This window comes from Nothobranchius furzeri, chromosome 9, assembly GCF_043380555.1.
Source record: "Nothobranchius furzeri strain GRZ-AD chromosome 9, NfurGRZ-RIMD1, whole genome shotgun sequence".
Classification (NCBI taxonomy): Eukaryota; Metazoa; Chordata; class Actinopteri; order Cyprinodontiformes; family Nothobranchiidae; genus Nothobranchius; species Nothobranchius furzeri.
In genome coordinates this window covers 59,504,689-59,520,078 of record NC_091749.1, presented here as the reverse complement: position 1 = coordinate 59,520,078, position 15,390 = coordinate 59,504,689, and the positions used below count along the sequence as shown (strand labels likewise).

Genomic DNA, 15,390 nt, shown 5'->3' with positions numbered 1-15,390 from the left:
TAACCTCTGGTAGCATGCTTCAAACTTTTGATAGACAGTTTATCTGATCTAGCAGGTGAAAGGTTACCCTTCTTCTGAGAGAAAAGCTTAAACTTCACTAGGTTAGAAGTACAGCACCTTATTCTTACATATGGCTCAACACAGTTGCAGTGCCGTATGTTGTTGATTGATGCATCAAATAGAAAATGAAATTGGCTATAACCACAAAATCTCACGTGGACCCCTCATCGCCTTCTTCTGCAAACTGAGAAGAACAATCATGATTGATGGATCACTTTGTGCAATGCACGTCAGGTCCACAAAAAGTCCAGAACTCTCCTGCATGAATATATCGTCCATCGTAATGTTTTGTACAATGAATATCACTTGAAAAAAATTGTTTAGTTTATATATCGCCCATCTTTAAAGTTTATGGATGCAAAAGTATTTGTATTATAAGCATTTACACATGTGATTCATTGTTATTGTGCTCACTTTGAAGTAAGACCAGATGTAAACTTCTGTTGGAATTTTCTGTTGCTGCTGTTTCACTTTTTGAACCGGTGTCTTTTTGGCAGAATAGCTGATCTCGTTCAATTTTCGTGTTTTTCTTTCTGTTGAAGCAAATTCATCACACAAACTGTGAATATATGTGGTGACTCGACTCCACAGCTTGGTATAACAGGTGTGGTTTTGTTTCTGTATCACTATAGGTCACGCTCTGTGGGGGGTATTGGCAGGATTTGGGCCAGTAGTTGCTCCCAAAATCGTCTCCAGGAATCTCGTGGACGTCACAGACTTTCCACGGTTATCCAGCCACTGCGTCAGAACGCTGGGGAGGTGGTGGATCTCACCGTGGATGAGGATGGTAAATATAGACCGGAATTCTAACTTCCAACTAAACTTATTTTTATTGTCTACTGGTAGCTGTATACATAAGTTCCTCTCTAAGCGAGCAGCTGAATCTATGTGGAAGTGTTAGTTGTGTACCAGCCATGTGCCTAAAGTGATCTGTAAATATTTGGCCACTAGCTATTTATTTAAATTCTCCTTGCAACAAACTAATTAAACTTTTTGTTAGGTGTTCTTGAGTGTCCAAGTTTTCTATCCATCCCTCCATCCATTGTCTGAACCTGCTTGTCCATGTTGGGTCGCGGGGGGACTGGTGCCTATCTCCAGCGGTCAGCGGGCAATCAGGCGGGGTACACCCTGGACAGAGAGCCAGTCCATCGCAGGGCAACACAGAGGCACACAGGGCAAACAATCATGCACACACACACACTCACACCTAAGGACAATTTAGACAGACCAATTAACCTAACAGTCATGTTTTTGGACTGTGGGAGGAAGCCGGAGTACCCGGAGAGAACCCACGGGGAGAACATGTAAACTCCATGCAGAAAGATCCCAGGCCGGGAAGCGAACCCAGGACCTTCTCGCTGCAAGGCAACAACTCTAACCACCTCGTGGCCTCCAAGTTTTCTAAAGGTCTTTTAAGATTGCAGTTAAGTTTTTTAGATAATAGCAGCTTTTAGAGCTCTACTTCAGCCCAGTGATCCAGAATATTTTCAAATTATTTTATTATATTGTTTTCAGGTTTGGTACGCTGCAAAAAAGTACCCAAACTGAAGAAATTAATGTTTACTTTTTGGTACCTGTTGTATAAACATGATTGTTTTTTGGGTTTTTTTTTTTGTCAGTTAAAGATGATGCTAGGGATGTGCCAGTACCACATTTTTCCAAACCAAGTAGTGCATCATACTTGCCGATGCTGAGTATTGGGTCGTTATCAAAGTATATGTGAACACATTCAGGTTCCCTACAACAGGAAAATGGAAGATAATATAGTTTGAGTCACTAAAAACCTATTTTTGCACTAAAAGCAGATCGGTTTTAAAAGACTTAACTAGTTGATCGTGACATAAATAGCTGGGTTAGCTGAGTGTTGATGAGAGAAAGTTCATTTGTTGTATTTCAATCAATCGATCAATCAATCAATCAATCAATCTTTATTTATAAAGCGCTTTTCATACAGAAAATATAATTCTAAGTGTTTTACAGATTGAAAAGACTCCACAAATGTCATTGACAAATAAACCTCCCTCCCCAGCCCAGTGACATGCACATACACACACACATACCCACATGCACACACAACACAGTTGAGAACATAAGTAAAACCCTGGGCTGAGCTCAGATGAGTCAGGTATGTAAGGAAAAGTAAGGAAACACTATTTCCTTTATAATTTTATATTTATTTTATTATATTTATTATTTAGTTAATTTTGGTTAAAATGTGAGCTTTACAATGCCTCCCCCCTATATTATTGACTAGATGTTTTTTACACACTGCATTAAACAGAAATACTGAATTATAATCACAGTGGTACAATAAATGGGTCGTATTCATGCCTGAATCAACGACACCAAGCCCCTAAGTTATTGTTGTACAAACATTATTTATAAATTGCTCCTGATCCAAGTTTTTATTTTTCCATCTCTTCTGTTGTTACACAAATACTTAATTTTCTGCAACATTTGTTATTTGTATAAATAAGCCTGACTGGTCCGTGGCCATGATGTAATGCAAAGTGGTGGGACATTGCATGTCTCAGCAGAGGTATGTCCTGATAATTTTTGTAAATCTGAATAGCAAGATGGGTGGCGCACAGTGAGATACTAAGGCTTGTTTCTCAACTACTACGCACCTTCAGACAATCACGCACCGTGTTTCCCATTTTAATAAAATAAGTTTTGTTGGTACCAGAGCTGCAGACCTAATAACTTGTATGTATTTTATTTACATATACCTATTTTAAAATGAAATTCACTGAAGTATGCAAATAGCTGGTAATGCTTTGCAAGTATTGCGAAGGGTTTAGTGTGCACAAGTGTGTAGCCCAAGAAGCAAATGAAGAAGAAATGGAACAAAACAAAAAAAAAAACACCAGTGATAGCTTCATTTCCCTGTCCTTATTCCATTTAAAAAGTCATACATTATTAAGTAGTGAAGTGGGACCTGCAAATTAGGCTCTGTTCGCCCTGATGTCCTATTTGTTCCTCTTCATGGCTGGTTTCACTCTTGTTTGAAGGTAAACGATGAGGAAAAACTGAAATGGTTTTTAAGATAAGATTCCAGAGTTAGGATAATAATCACATCATGATGGAGTCTGTTTATTGTTTGTTGCATTTATATTTAAGAAAAATTGTGAATCACTTCATTGAACCTGGATGGAGTTCAGATGTACTTGTTTTTCTTTAAATATGTTCATGTGTACAAAGAGCTTATACTGAGGTTTTATACTTGAGTCTTTTGTTTTGGTGTACCTGTCATTAATGCTCTTTTGAAACAGTTAATTTGACATTTTTCTCCACAGATCTTTCAGTTGTGCCAACGACTTCTAGCAGCATTCAGGCTCAGACTGTGAGGTCGTCGTCGTCGTCATCATCCTCCCATCGTGCCTCTACCTCTGAGCTCAATGAAGTCCCGGGCCCCTCTACTAGCTGTGCAGGTTTCGTACCTGAAAGTATGCACACGCAGAGTGGTTCTGCTCGCACAGCTGCAGAGGGTAAGATGATATGTAGCACATTGGAAACATTTGTTTTAGCTAATGTTGGAAGCAGCTTGAGATTTCTGCATTTTGTTTCTGTCCATCCTTACTAATGGTATATAATGTTTTGTATCAGACGACAGAAGGCCAGGATTGTCGGGTACAGCCGGAGAAAACTCAGGCACAGCCATGCCCAGACTTCCATCTTGCTGTCAGCAGCACTCCCCCTGCGGAGGCCCCTCGCCTGCTCACCTGACCCTGAGCCACTCCCATTCAAGCTGCCTGCAGGCATCATCCTCTCAGCCACCCAGTGGCCCTCAGCACACCCACAGCAACACTCACCACTTTGTCCACCACATCCATCACCCAGCTCCACAGCCCCCAGGTACTTTACCCTTTCAGGAGCCAAGTTGCCATGTGGAGCGGCCCAGTGCTCTGCCCGCCCCCTGTGCTGGAGTCAGTGGCGGCACCAATAGCAGCAGCAGCAATGCAGCCCACTACCATGACCAGGTATTTTCACATTACTGTAATTTTGCTGTTGTCGGTGATACAATATTAGATATTTACTTTCTTCTTTAAATACCACTTTTACTGAGAATCATTTTCACGTTATTTTTAAACGATTGATCACTCACAAACAGGCTGAATGTGAAAATGGTCTTCTACCTCTATTTCCTGCAATAGCCGCCGATTGAAAAAAAGACAAGGAAATGCTCGGATTTAAAAAGCCAGACAATTTCAACACCACACTGAAAATTAGCATTCGTTGACTCACCCATCTTTGCTCATGACACAAGGCTGTTGTTGATTTAGCATCCAGGAGAGAGCAAAGCACATTTCGGCTAGTAGAAGCTAACTATTAGCATTAGCAGCATCACAACACAGCAGGACTCCTTCAGATAAAACATGAACATTGCAGAGCAAACAGAGTTAGTGGTAGCTGCATTGCTGTTAGCCAATCAGAGGCGAGATGTCCACTTATCGGGAAATAACACTCCAAATCCATCCTTATTCTTGTAAATGGCCTATATTAGAACCTTCTAGGGTTCTACCCCCTCACCCAGCAGTTTACAACACAGTCATTCACCCAGGCACACACAGAGTGATGGTAAATGGCCTGTATTTGTGTAGTGCCTTCTTAGGGTTTTATAGCCCCAAGGTGCTTCACAACACAGTAATTTATCCATTCACACCTCACACACACATTCACACACTGGTGGGGTTTAGCTATGATGTAGCCACAGCTGCTGTAGGGAGCATTGACGGAAGCAAATACTGGCTCCACTTGGACCACCACCAGCAGGCAAAGCGGGTTAAGTGTCTTGCCCAAGGACACAACGACTGCAACAAACCGGGCTCAAACCTGCAACCCTCCAGTTATGGGCCGAGCATTTAACTCTTCTGACACTGTTGCCCCCACGGTTGTTCTGGTCCCCACTCCTCTGGCAAACTTTTACTTCCTAAAACCGAATGTGCTTTTATTTAACAGATCGACTCACAAGACATTCATTTAGGCTAGAGACCGCTGCCATTGTGTTGAAAAAATGAGTGAACTGGGTTTTTGACCGCTGTTGTTCCTCCCACAGCAAACCCTGCCAGTGGATCTGAGCAACAGCAGCATTCGAAGCAGTGGAACCAACGGGGCTAGTTTCCATGGCAGCACGTCGGCCTTTGACCCCTGCTGCCCAGGCTCCACCTCACGGCCTCCTGCTTATGTTTCACATGCCACCCCCGGGCCCAGTCAGCCGGCTGTGGTGGACTCGTTTGGATCCTCCATGGTGGCACAGCCGCAAACACAACCTCAGCCCTGCAGACATTACATGCATCCGCCTTGTGAGTAGACGGCCTCTCTGCAGAACAGAAAGCCAGACATTCATCTCCGGTTTAATCCAGTTTACTTAATTATATCAGAATTTCAGGAATTTCCTGCTGCACTGTGATAATTCATTTGTGATGCCATAGCGTTGGTGGAAATAGTACACTCACACACACACACACACACACACACACACACACACACACACACACACACACACACACACACACACACACACACACACACACACACACACACACACACACACACACACACACACACACACTCCTAAAACCTAATGCTAATAGTAATTAAGAGACTGATGGTTAATGTCCCAAGTGCGGTGGGAGCTGTTCCAGGCAGGCGAAGTTAATTGGTACTCAGAATAATTTAGTATGGAGAGTGAAACCGTCTCACAGGCCTCCTGGTGTAGGATGGATCTGTGGCTGCTGGTTCCACCTTCTCTTCTTGTACCTCGGCCATAAAAGATGATGAAGAAATTTGCACCAAAACAAAAAGGAAAATGCATAAATGAATGGTTCGTGGTTCATTTAAATGACAAACATCATGTTTTATTGATTGAACACAGCATGATGGTTAGATTAGTTTAAGATTTGTCCTAATTTAGAGGACAGAACGGGACTGTTTGGAACAAAAACCGTTTTGCACGGGCGCAGCAGTCATCTTGTTAGTTTCACAAGAACAAATCAACCATTTTCTTTAAATGAAAGTACAGATTCAAAAAGAAACTAAATGGTTTGTTTCTGGATAAAACAAAGAAACATGAATATTTATTAGATGCTCATAAGAAGAGTGTTCATCTGGAGTTGTATCATTCTGTCGCTATAGTCAGAAAGTTGTTTCCTGATTGTTTTCTTTGCGTTTCATTTTAATTTCAGACGGTTCCCTAACACGATCGCTGCACCATCAGCCCTCCTCCGCCTGCCCCCATTCCCATGGGAACCCCCAACTGACAGCTCAGCCTCCTCCACAGGGCGACATTTTCGTTCCCCACAACTTTTCCCCACCCTTTCACACACCGCTGCCATCACACCCTCCGGGGCACACCGTGCCCCCCGCCCCTCCCCCTCCCTTGTCCACCCACCACCTCTCCACTTCAAGTGCCCCGCTAGCGCAGCACCTCCCTACGGACCACCAGACCCTGTCGCACCACATGCCATCTCTGGCGCAGCGGCTCCATCAACACGAGATGCTGCAGAGGATGGAGGTTCAGCGGCGGAGGATGATGCAGCACCCTACGTAAGTGTTAGCATCATGATGCTATAAAAAAAGTCAACTTTTATTTATGGAGCCTGTTTTCCCCCTTTTTTTTTTTCATTGTCTTCCTTTTGCAGGCGAGCACACGAGCGTCCACCTCCACACCCTCACAGAATGCACCCCAACTATGGTCATGGGCACCACATACACGTGCCACAAACTATGTCTTCCCATCCGCGCCAGCCGGAGCAAAGAACAACATGGTCCGTATCGGCAGCAGCCAGTTAGTTTTTAGTTCCACCCAAATTTGTTTTGGTTTAAGTCGGTAATTTAAAAGTTAAAAGATGTTTTAAATGTTTAAATTCTGTTTCCTGGTTTAAAAAGTCACACCTAGTGACGCTTTACTGTTCGCCAACAGGGAGCTTGGCATCGAGGCTAGTGTTCCCGTGGCACCGTACACTTCAGGGCACCTCCACCCCCACCTGCCCCACTATCATGCCCCCCCAAGACTGCACCACTTCCCCATCTCCATCATGGTAAGTGAAACCCTCAGCCCGCACGCTTACGTGATAAGTCTAGCCGAGAATGCTTATTTAGAGCATCGGTTATCTCAAGGATGGTTTTGTAAACGTTATGAATAATTCAGAAGCAATTAGCCGCGGCTCATCAGGCACTTGGAGTGCACGCTCAACAAATCCTGGATCCTTGACTCACATCCAGCGTGTCTTTAGTTTGCAGCTTTGTGATGCGGTTCATCAGTTTTGTAATTAGCTGTGACTTTTACCATCACATGATTACCATGAACACTTTTAGAACCGCATATCCTGATCAGGAAGTCAACATTTATAGATGTTTTTAGAACCGATGATGATTTTCTCTCATCGATGTCGATGCTTCAAAGTATTCAAACTAGGGTTGTCACGGTGTGAAAATGTAACCTCACGGTTATTGTGACCAAAATTATCACGGTTTTCAGTATTATCGCGGTATTTTTTTAACGTGTTGCCTTTTCAGACAACTAAATAAACCCTGTATGTCAGGAAAATATTGTCCTCAGTTTGTGTCTGAATTTTGCCTAAAATGTGTTATTTTGTAATTATGTTGTTTATTTGTTTACATTTTTAGTCTTTAAAATACCAATATTTGCCCATAACTTATTATTTTTTGTCTGTTTGATGTCGTCATTTAAAAAATATTAGATCAGATGATACTCGGTACTCAAGTAGCCTTCTAATCAGATACTTTTTTTACCCTTACTTGAGTAATAAACCCTATATCAGGAAAATATCGTCCTCGGTTTGTGTCCTTCCAGTGAGCTTTGCAGATGTGGGAAAATGTCATCAGGCAGTAATCATTGTTAAATTCATAATTATTCTCGGAGAGAGACCAACTCTTATCTGCCCCTGGGAGCCCCGTAATGCATAGCGTCATTTCAACATGGGGGTGTCCGCAACACGGTTTATATGCAGGTAGCGGCGCTGCGGCTGCTTTATATAGCGACTCGTTGCATTCTCCCTCAACCCAAATCCTCGGATCACACATTTTAGCTAAAACGCTAACGTTAGCTTGCCTTGCGTTGACTGTAGAGTTGTGGGTGATGGTCACGCAGATGTGTCATGAGATTTGAAGCGTTGCTGCCTTTCACAGACACTTTTTCTGCACGTGCTGCAAACAGAATAGCCGTCTGTCTTCTATCAACTGTCCCTCAGCATTCTTCAAATATCCAAAAAAAATGCCCGTACTTCCCACTTTGTCTTCTTTGAGGGATAAAAATGTCCTGAGTGCTGCCATCTCCTCCTTTGGCCATTATTTCAGCTTTAGCTTCAAGAAAGTTTTGGTTGTAAACAACAAAGTGCTCATGTGCTGCCGGCAACTTCAGCAGATGATACGGTGGCTGGTAAGGGTCACCGCTCCTACACCGCAGCCACTGTAATCCACCGAGATAAATTTTTTTTTTAAACAAAACAGTCATTATTAACTTTTTTTACCGGGGTTTACCGCTACACCGGTTACCGTGACAACCCTAATTCAGACTGGACTGTTGATCTTTTCCCTGGGTTTGTAATAATGTGTGTGTTTTTGTATCATCTTTGGTTTCCTCCATAGCACACTGGCATTTCTGAAGTGACCTATCCACACATTAGGTACATCTCATCTAGAATGACTGGCTTTGGAAGAACTTATGAGGTGAGTTTTGCATTTCCCAAAGAGACAAAAACCATAACATAAATGGTTTGTGCTTCGTTCGTCTCCTCTTCTTTTGCTGTTTAATTACCACAAAGATTATTAGTAGTAGTAGTATGAAGTTGTCCCAATACTGTCTGCATTTGAAATTTTGTTTTTTGTAAGTATAAGACCAATAAATAAGCTACTTTATCATAACACGTCACAGAAAAGTGTTATTTAGACTTTTGAATATATATTTGAAGGTGTGGTCCACTGAAAAAAAACATTATTTAATAATTATTTCTGATTATAATCAGTGTCTCTGAGTTTTTCATGCTAGCTGACCATGAAAATAGTCTCCTACACCAATGTCCCGTATCAGCTTCTGATATGAAAATAGATGGTGAAACTCTGGGATTTGAAAATCCTGACAGATATGTCAAACTGTCACTTAACATTCATGGACTCACCCATCTTGACTCAAGACGGGGAATGCTGTTGTTGGTTTAGCGTCCATGAAACAGCAGAGAACATCTCAGCTAGTAGAAGCTAGCCATTAGCATTAGCAACTCAACCACACGGCAGAACTCCACCAGGCTTGTGTTGTTTGTGGAGATAAAACATCGGCGTTGCAGAGCAAAATAGTCAGTGGTAGAGCCATGTTTCTGTTAGCCAATCAGAGGTGAGATGTCCAAATATCAGCAAATAAGACTCCAGATCCTGTCGTGTTAAGCTCTCCTCTTATGTGGCATTCGTCTAGTTGCTGCAACAAGCGCATCTGAGACCCCCCCCCCCCCCCCAATATCCAGGCATAGATTCCCACTATAGATCACTGCAAATGTATTGATTTGAAAGGTGTCCCACACCTTTAATGTGATATTTTCTACATTTACAATGTTTTGGTGCTAAAAGTACAAACTCACCTTACTAGAGGCAAAAGCATACAAATGATTATTAGTTATGCATAACTTGCAGCAATTGTTGGCCTGTGATAATTCTAGTATAACTGATTGACGTTATTAAATTAATAGCTCCCCTTGAGTTGGTAAAAGTCTGCAGGTGTAGAGTAACAGTGTGCACGTTTTTGTGTGTGGTTTCCATCAGGACCTGCTGCATTTAGAAGAAAGACTGGGGACTGTGAACCGAGGAGCCTCTCAGGGAACCATAGAGAGGTGCACCTACCCACACAAGTACAAAAAGGTAAGCACTGATCAGCGTCTGCACGTCTAGATTGTTGAACATGTTGGATGTAGTTGTGCATGTCTGTTGCAGCTTATTCTGGGACAGAGCGCTCACTGGTCTTTTGTGCTCCTTTAGAACATCTAATGTTAGAGAAATCCTTTAGTGTTTTTTTTTTTACCAGAGGCTGCAGCTGTGTAGAAAATTGTTGGGGGAGGGGGTTTCCTTCGAGGTTTTCAAATGTATCTAAGCAATCAATCTAACACCCTGCCACCCAATACAGAAGGTGTTGGAGAGAGACATTGACCAACAGTTAACCCCTGAAGCTTGGGCTCCTATTGGGAAAAATATGCACGCAACCCCAGAATCGGTGAGAAAAAAACCCAAACAAATCAATTTGGACACATGTCTCTGCTCATGTACGTTAGATGTTAGTGTTATTTCTGGGGGCTGGGAAATTCGGCTTGTGTGTATGACTTAAATGACTTTGATTTGTTTAGATGACAAAAGCAAGTTTATATTTTTTTATTTTTATGATTTTTATTTCACGACAAAACGACCATTCTCTCTGTTCCCAAATTTTAAGTTTGTTTTGTTGAAGTGTTTGTTGTAAACATAGTTACTTCTTTTGGGGATAATGTGATTTATTTTTAAATCTGTCATACTTTTAATTCTAATTGTTTACCTGAGTAGCTGACATGAATTGATGAGATTACTGACCGTCTGGAACGGCTCTGCTGAAGCTGCTCTGTTGATCAGCGCCGCACATCACAAGTCGTGTTTTTAAATGTTTCTCCAAAACAGAGGAAGCTGCACGGGAAGCAGGACGAAGACGAGGGGGCGGATGAAGACACGGAAGAAAAATGCACCATCTGTCTGTCGATACTGGAGGAGGGGGAGGACGTCAGGTAAATGCCTCCCCTCCCGGGCGTTCGCCCTGATCCTGGCTCACAGGCTTTAGCGTGTTAAATGATGCTCTAAAGGGGGCGTGTCTCTGAGCCTCCGAGCACAAGTGGGATGGCAGATGCAGCCGTTCCACTTTGCTAACATCTTATGGGAATTTTTATCTTTTTTCTTATGAAAAGGATAATAAATAAACCCGAAGGAGTTCTCGTAATCAGCAGAAAATCCCAGAGTGGCTCAAAATTACCTTCCTCATGGAGCTGGCACTCACTCAGGTTTATGAAAACAAATTCTGCCCCCTGTTGGCTCAAAGGGTCACCTTGCAAGTGTAAAAGCTGTTTTATGTTCATGCTTTAATAGAAGTGATACTTTATCTGTAATATAAATGACCATTTAGGCAGTTTTTGTTCAAAACAAACTTAAGAATTTATTTTTTGGTAACAAAGATCCAAAGATGATTTATAGGAAGGAAACAAAAGGGGATGTAGTGAAAAGATGTTATTTAAATTAGTAATGCATCAATATTAATATCACTGTTATGTCTGATAACTGATGTTTGCCGATACCGATATACTGACAATAATGCTTCTAAAATCAGCAGATTTTGTATAGAAATAAAATCATTAAAGCTGAATTTACATTATTATGTACTCACCTTACACACATTTATGCTTCTTAGATGATTACAGTCACTGTCACATGACTGAACAAATACACACCACCCCCTCACCCTCTGAAACATACAAACAAATGGAGACAAGATGGAAAAATATTGGTTAATATCAGCCCGGTTTTATTTATCGGACCGATACAGATCTGTTAAAAAATACCTAACATCGGCCGATACCGATATTGATGCCGATATAGTGTGCATCCCTAATTTAAATATTCCTAAAAGGCACTTTCTAAAGAGGGAGTTGTGGAAATTGTGATAAAAACCCACAAGCAGTCGTGAAAAAAAGTATAACTGTATTTTCTCTAGTTTTGTTGTTGAGAGCTGAACTGAAGGGTTCCCCTAGTGAGCGGGATTCCACCCAAACATAGACATCAGGTTACAACCCCCCCACCCTCCATCCATTTTCCTACGCTTATCTGGGGTAGCAGCCTAAGCAGGGAAGCCTAGACATCCCTCTCTCCAGCAACCTGGGCCTTCTCCTCCAGGGGAATCCCTCCAGCGTGTCCTGGGTCTCCCTTTAGGTCTCCCCCGGTTGGAAGTGCCCAGAAAACTTACCAGAGAGGCGTCCTAACCAGATGCTCAAGCCACCGCTACTGGCTCCTCTCGATGTGGAGGAGCAGCGGATCAATTCTGAGCCCCTCTCGGATGACTGAGCTCACCCCATCTCTAAGGGAGTAATGGTAAATGGCCTGTATTTGTAAAGCACCTTCTTAGGGTTCTACAACCCCCCAAGGCGCTTCACAACACAGCAGTAGCTCAGGTGGTAGAGTGGGTTGCCTCATGATCGGAGGGTCATGGGCTCGATTCCAGCTCCCGCCAGGGGTATCCTGCTGCTGTGTCCTTGGGCAAGACACTTCACCCAACTTGCCTGTGTTAGTGGTGGTTAGAGGGGCCGACGGCGCCAAATGGCAGCCTCGCCTCTGTCAGACCTCCCCAGGGCGGCTGTGGCTACAAGTAGCTTACCATCACTAGCACTGTGTGAATATGGGAGCGTGTGAAAGCGTCTTTGGGTGTCTAGAAAAGCGCTATATAAGTTCAATGCATTATTATTTATTATTATCAGTCATTCACACATTCACATGCTGGTGGGGATGAGCTACCATGTAGCCACAGCTGCCCTGGGGCGCACTGACGCCACGCCCAGCCACCCTGCGGAGAAAACTCATCTCAGCCGCTTCTGTCAGCGATCTCATTCTTTCAGTCACTACCCAAAGCTCATGACATAGGTGAAGGTCGGAACATAGATTGACCGGAAAATCGAGAGCTTTGCCTCCGGCTCAGCTCTGTCTTCACCATGGCAGATCGGTACAACACCTGCATCACTGCAGACGCAGCACCAATCCGCCTTTCCCTCACTCGTGAACAGGACCCACTTGAGGCAGGATCTCATCCCTGACCTGGAGAAGGCATTGTACTATTTTCTGATTCAAAATTCAAAACCAACCTTTAATTCCTTCTAAAAGCGTTTCTGAAAGAGGATTTGTGGTGAAACCTTTCTGATTCAGTGCCGTTGTGGAGTGTGTGGTTCTGGGATTATCATGGGTGGCAAAAATGGGACTGAGTTGTGTTTTTATAAGAAATCTTTGACTAAAAATAAAACCGTTTTAAACTGAAAAATATATTTAAGTTTTGCTTTGAGTCATGCGAATTAATGATTTTTCAATTTAATAATTCATAGCAAAATAAAAACAAACTTGAAGAGATGTTGATGGAGGAGGATTTTAACCAGACTGTAACCTTTCTAATGTGACCTCATTCTTAACAGCTAATTAGCTACTCAGGGAAACAACATCCTGGCATTCCAATTAAATCTTAACATCTGCACTATTTGAGCTTATTTACCAGGATTAATGTTACATATACCAGTTTTTATTTCTTAAAAATACTTTTTTCAAACAAGAAACCTGTTTCAGAGGCACTTCCAAAGTCACACTTTAAAGAAAATTGCGTGTTTTCCATTAAATCTGTTCAACCTGGCTGTTTTCCCCCTGCAGACGCCTACCGTGTATGCACCTCTTCCATCAGCTGTGTGTGGATCAGTGGCTGCTCACCAATAAGAAGTGCCCCATCTGCAGAGTGGACATTGAGGCGCAGCTGTCTGCCGAGAGTTGATGCTGTTTTCTTTTTTTATTCTTATTTTCCCCCGAACAACGGTGTAGTTTGTTCAAATGTTTTTTTTTTCAAATCATATTAAGTTTCACTTCAGTACTGCAGTCAACCAAAGATGGCATGATTTACCTGCGCAGCTCTACTACCAGAAAACTGTAAAAAAGAATTTAAAAAAGGTTAAAATTTAAAACAAGCATTGAGCCTAGAGTGCCAGCTCTCTCATATTACAACAGCTAGATTTTTCCATTAAGGATTTGAGATTTTATTGTATTTATAAAAGCTTTTAATGTAGCTTTTGATTGTTTCCTAAAGTGTCATTTCTGTTTTTGTTTTTGTTTTTCTGCATGTTTCCTTGCAATGCATTTCTTTGCACATATGACTTGGGCTTAAAAGCGGCCCAACAAGTTGCCGGTTGAGGGGAGCTGCTCTAGTGAGGATGCATTTCTGTAAACCTAATGCCTTGCTTTACTAGAATAGAATGTCAACCTCCAGGTGTTTTTGTTTCACAAACAAAAAGCAAAACATTGCAGGATTCATTTTACCAAGCATTGTATTGATTAGTTTATGTTTAGCAGATGTTGTTAGTGGAAGATGTTCCTACGTAAAACAAGACATTCCTAACTAGGGAAATATGTTAACAGATCAGCTGCTGTATTAGTGCACACCCAGTATTTCTAGAGTGGAAAGTAAGCTCCATTGTTCACTTCTCCCAGAATATGCACATGCTTTGCTCCTGCTCCTTCTTTTTTTATTACAACATCGTTCTCGCCACCTTCTCATGTCTTTTAGGGAGCAAGAAAAATAAAAAAAGAATGTCGCGTTCCTCTCTTGACGGTTCTTTCGAACCTGAGCGATTGTCGGGAACTGCTGAGTCTTCTGTCTCCTGGTGGAGAATGCAGCGCTTGAGCTGATCTCAGGCCTGTGTGTGCTTAAGAGAATTCAGTTGAGCTTGCAAACCGGTGATCATGTTTTTCATTTGAAACAGTAGTGTGGCTTTAGTTTATTCATCTCCTCTCGTTGTGTGTGTGTGCTCAGAGGGGAATACACAGCTCAAGTGGAGATAAATATTTATTGTTTGTTCTCACTTCTCAAACCAGTTCATCCCCCGTTCCCTTTTGTCTCTGTAGTTGAGCAGCAGCCTTCATCTTTGATGCTGTGGAAAGAAAAACACTATTGACTTACTCACTTGCATAGACTTGCACAAGAGAGGAAACGGTAGGAGAATAGTAAGACCGTGCGCTGAGGCCATGTATTTCCACTCTTGATGATGATTTAAAAGAAAAAAGAAGACAAAAATATTTTGAATTGAGTGTTGAAATGCAGTACTTAAAGCAGGTATCCATGCATTCATCGACTTAAAGGCACCAGGATCATATTATGTGGGATTTATATTAGTTTTGAAAATAATATTAATAAACTTGGATAACTCTTGAGTCTTTTCTATTGTAACTATCCAGTCAACATCCAAGTTCAATTTGTTTATTTGTTTATTTCTCTTTAAAACATTAAAGCAGCAAGAATACGGTTGTAAACATGTTGGAAGGGCCATAATTATTTTTATTTATCTATTAAAGGCTTACCCATCTGGGACAAAAACGAGCCAGTCGTATTTGCTGTGATTTCTGGGTGTGAATAAATATGAGGGTAAAGAGAGCATAATGTGGAGAAACTCAAAAAAGTTTCCATCTTCCAAACCACTGAATGTCTAAACCAAAACTGCTCACATTGCAGTCTGCATTTTATTTACTTTTTCACCAGAAACCTGTAATAAACAAAAATAAATGGTGGTTTTA

General features: G+C 42.0%; 1 protein-coding gene across 3 annotated transcripts in view; it reads left to right on the top strand.

Moving 5' to 3' along the window:
- rnf111 (ring finger protein 111) overlaps positions 1-14,155 on the top strand; it is a 43,253-nt gene extending 29,098 nt beyond the window's left edge. For 2 of the 3 annotated variants that reach the window (XM_054732104.2, XM_015952990.3), the window contains exons 4-15: positions 693-847; positions 3,357-3,548; positions 3,667-4,040; positions 5,117-5,363; positions 6,246-6,606; positions 6,702-6,827; positions 6,983-7,100; positions 8,671-8,751; positions 9,835-9,930; positions 10,193-10,279; positions 10,714-10,817; positions 13,483-14,155. In XM_054732104.2, the coding sequence (XP_054588079.2) occupies positions 693-847; positions 3,357-3,548; positions 3,667-4,040; positions 5,117-5,363; positions 6,246-6,606; positions 6,702-6,827; positions 6,983-7,100; positions 8,671-8,751; positions 9,835-9,930; positions 10,193-10,279; positions 10,714-10,817; positions 13,483-13,600 (2,059 nt within the window). In that variant the 3' untranslated portion in view covers positions 13,601-14,155. The remainder of the gene's footprint in view (positions 1-692; positions 848-3,356; positions 3,549-3,666; positions 4,041-5,116; positions 5,364-6,245; positions 6,607-6,701; positions 6,828-6,982; positions 7,101-8,670; positions 8,752-9,834; positions 9,931-10,192; positions 10,280-10,713; positions 10,818-13,482) is intronic. The other variant, XM_015952992.3, reaches the window with a different exon arrangement.
- The last annotated feature ends 1,235 nt before the right edge of the window (positions 14,156-15,390 follow it).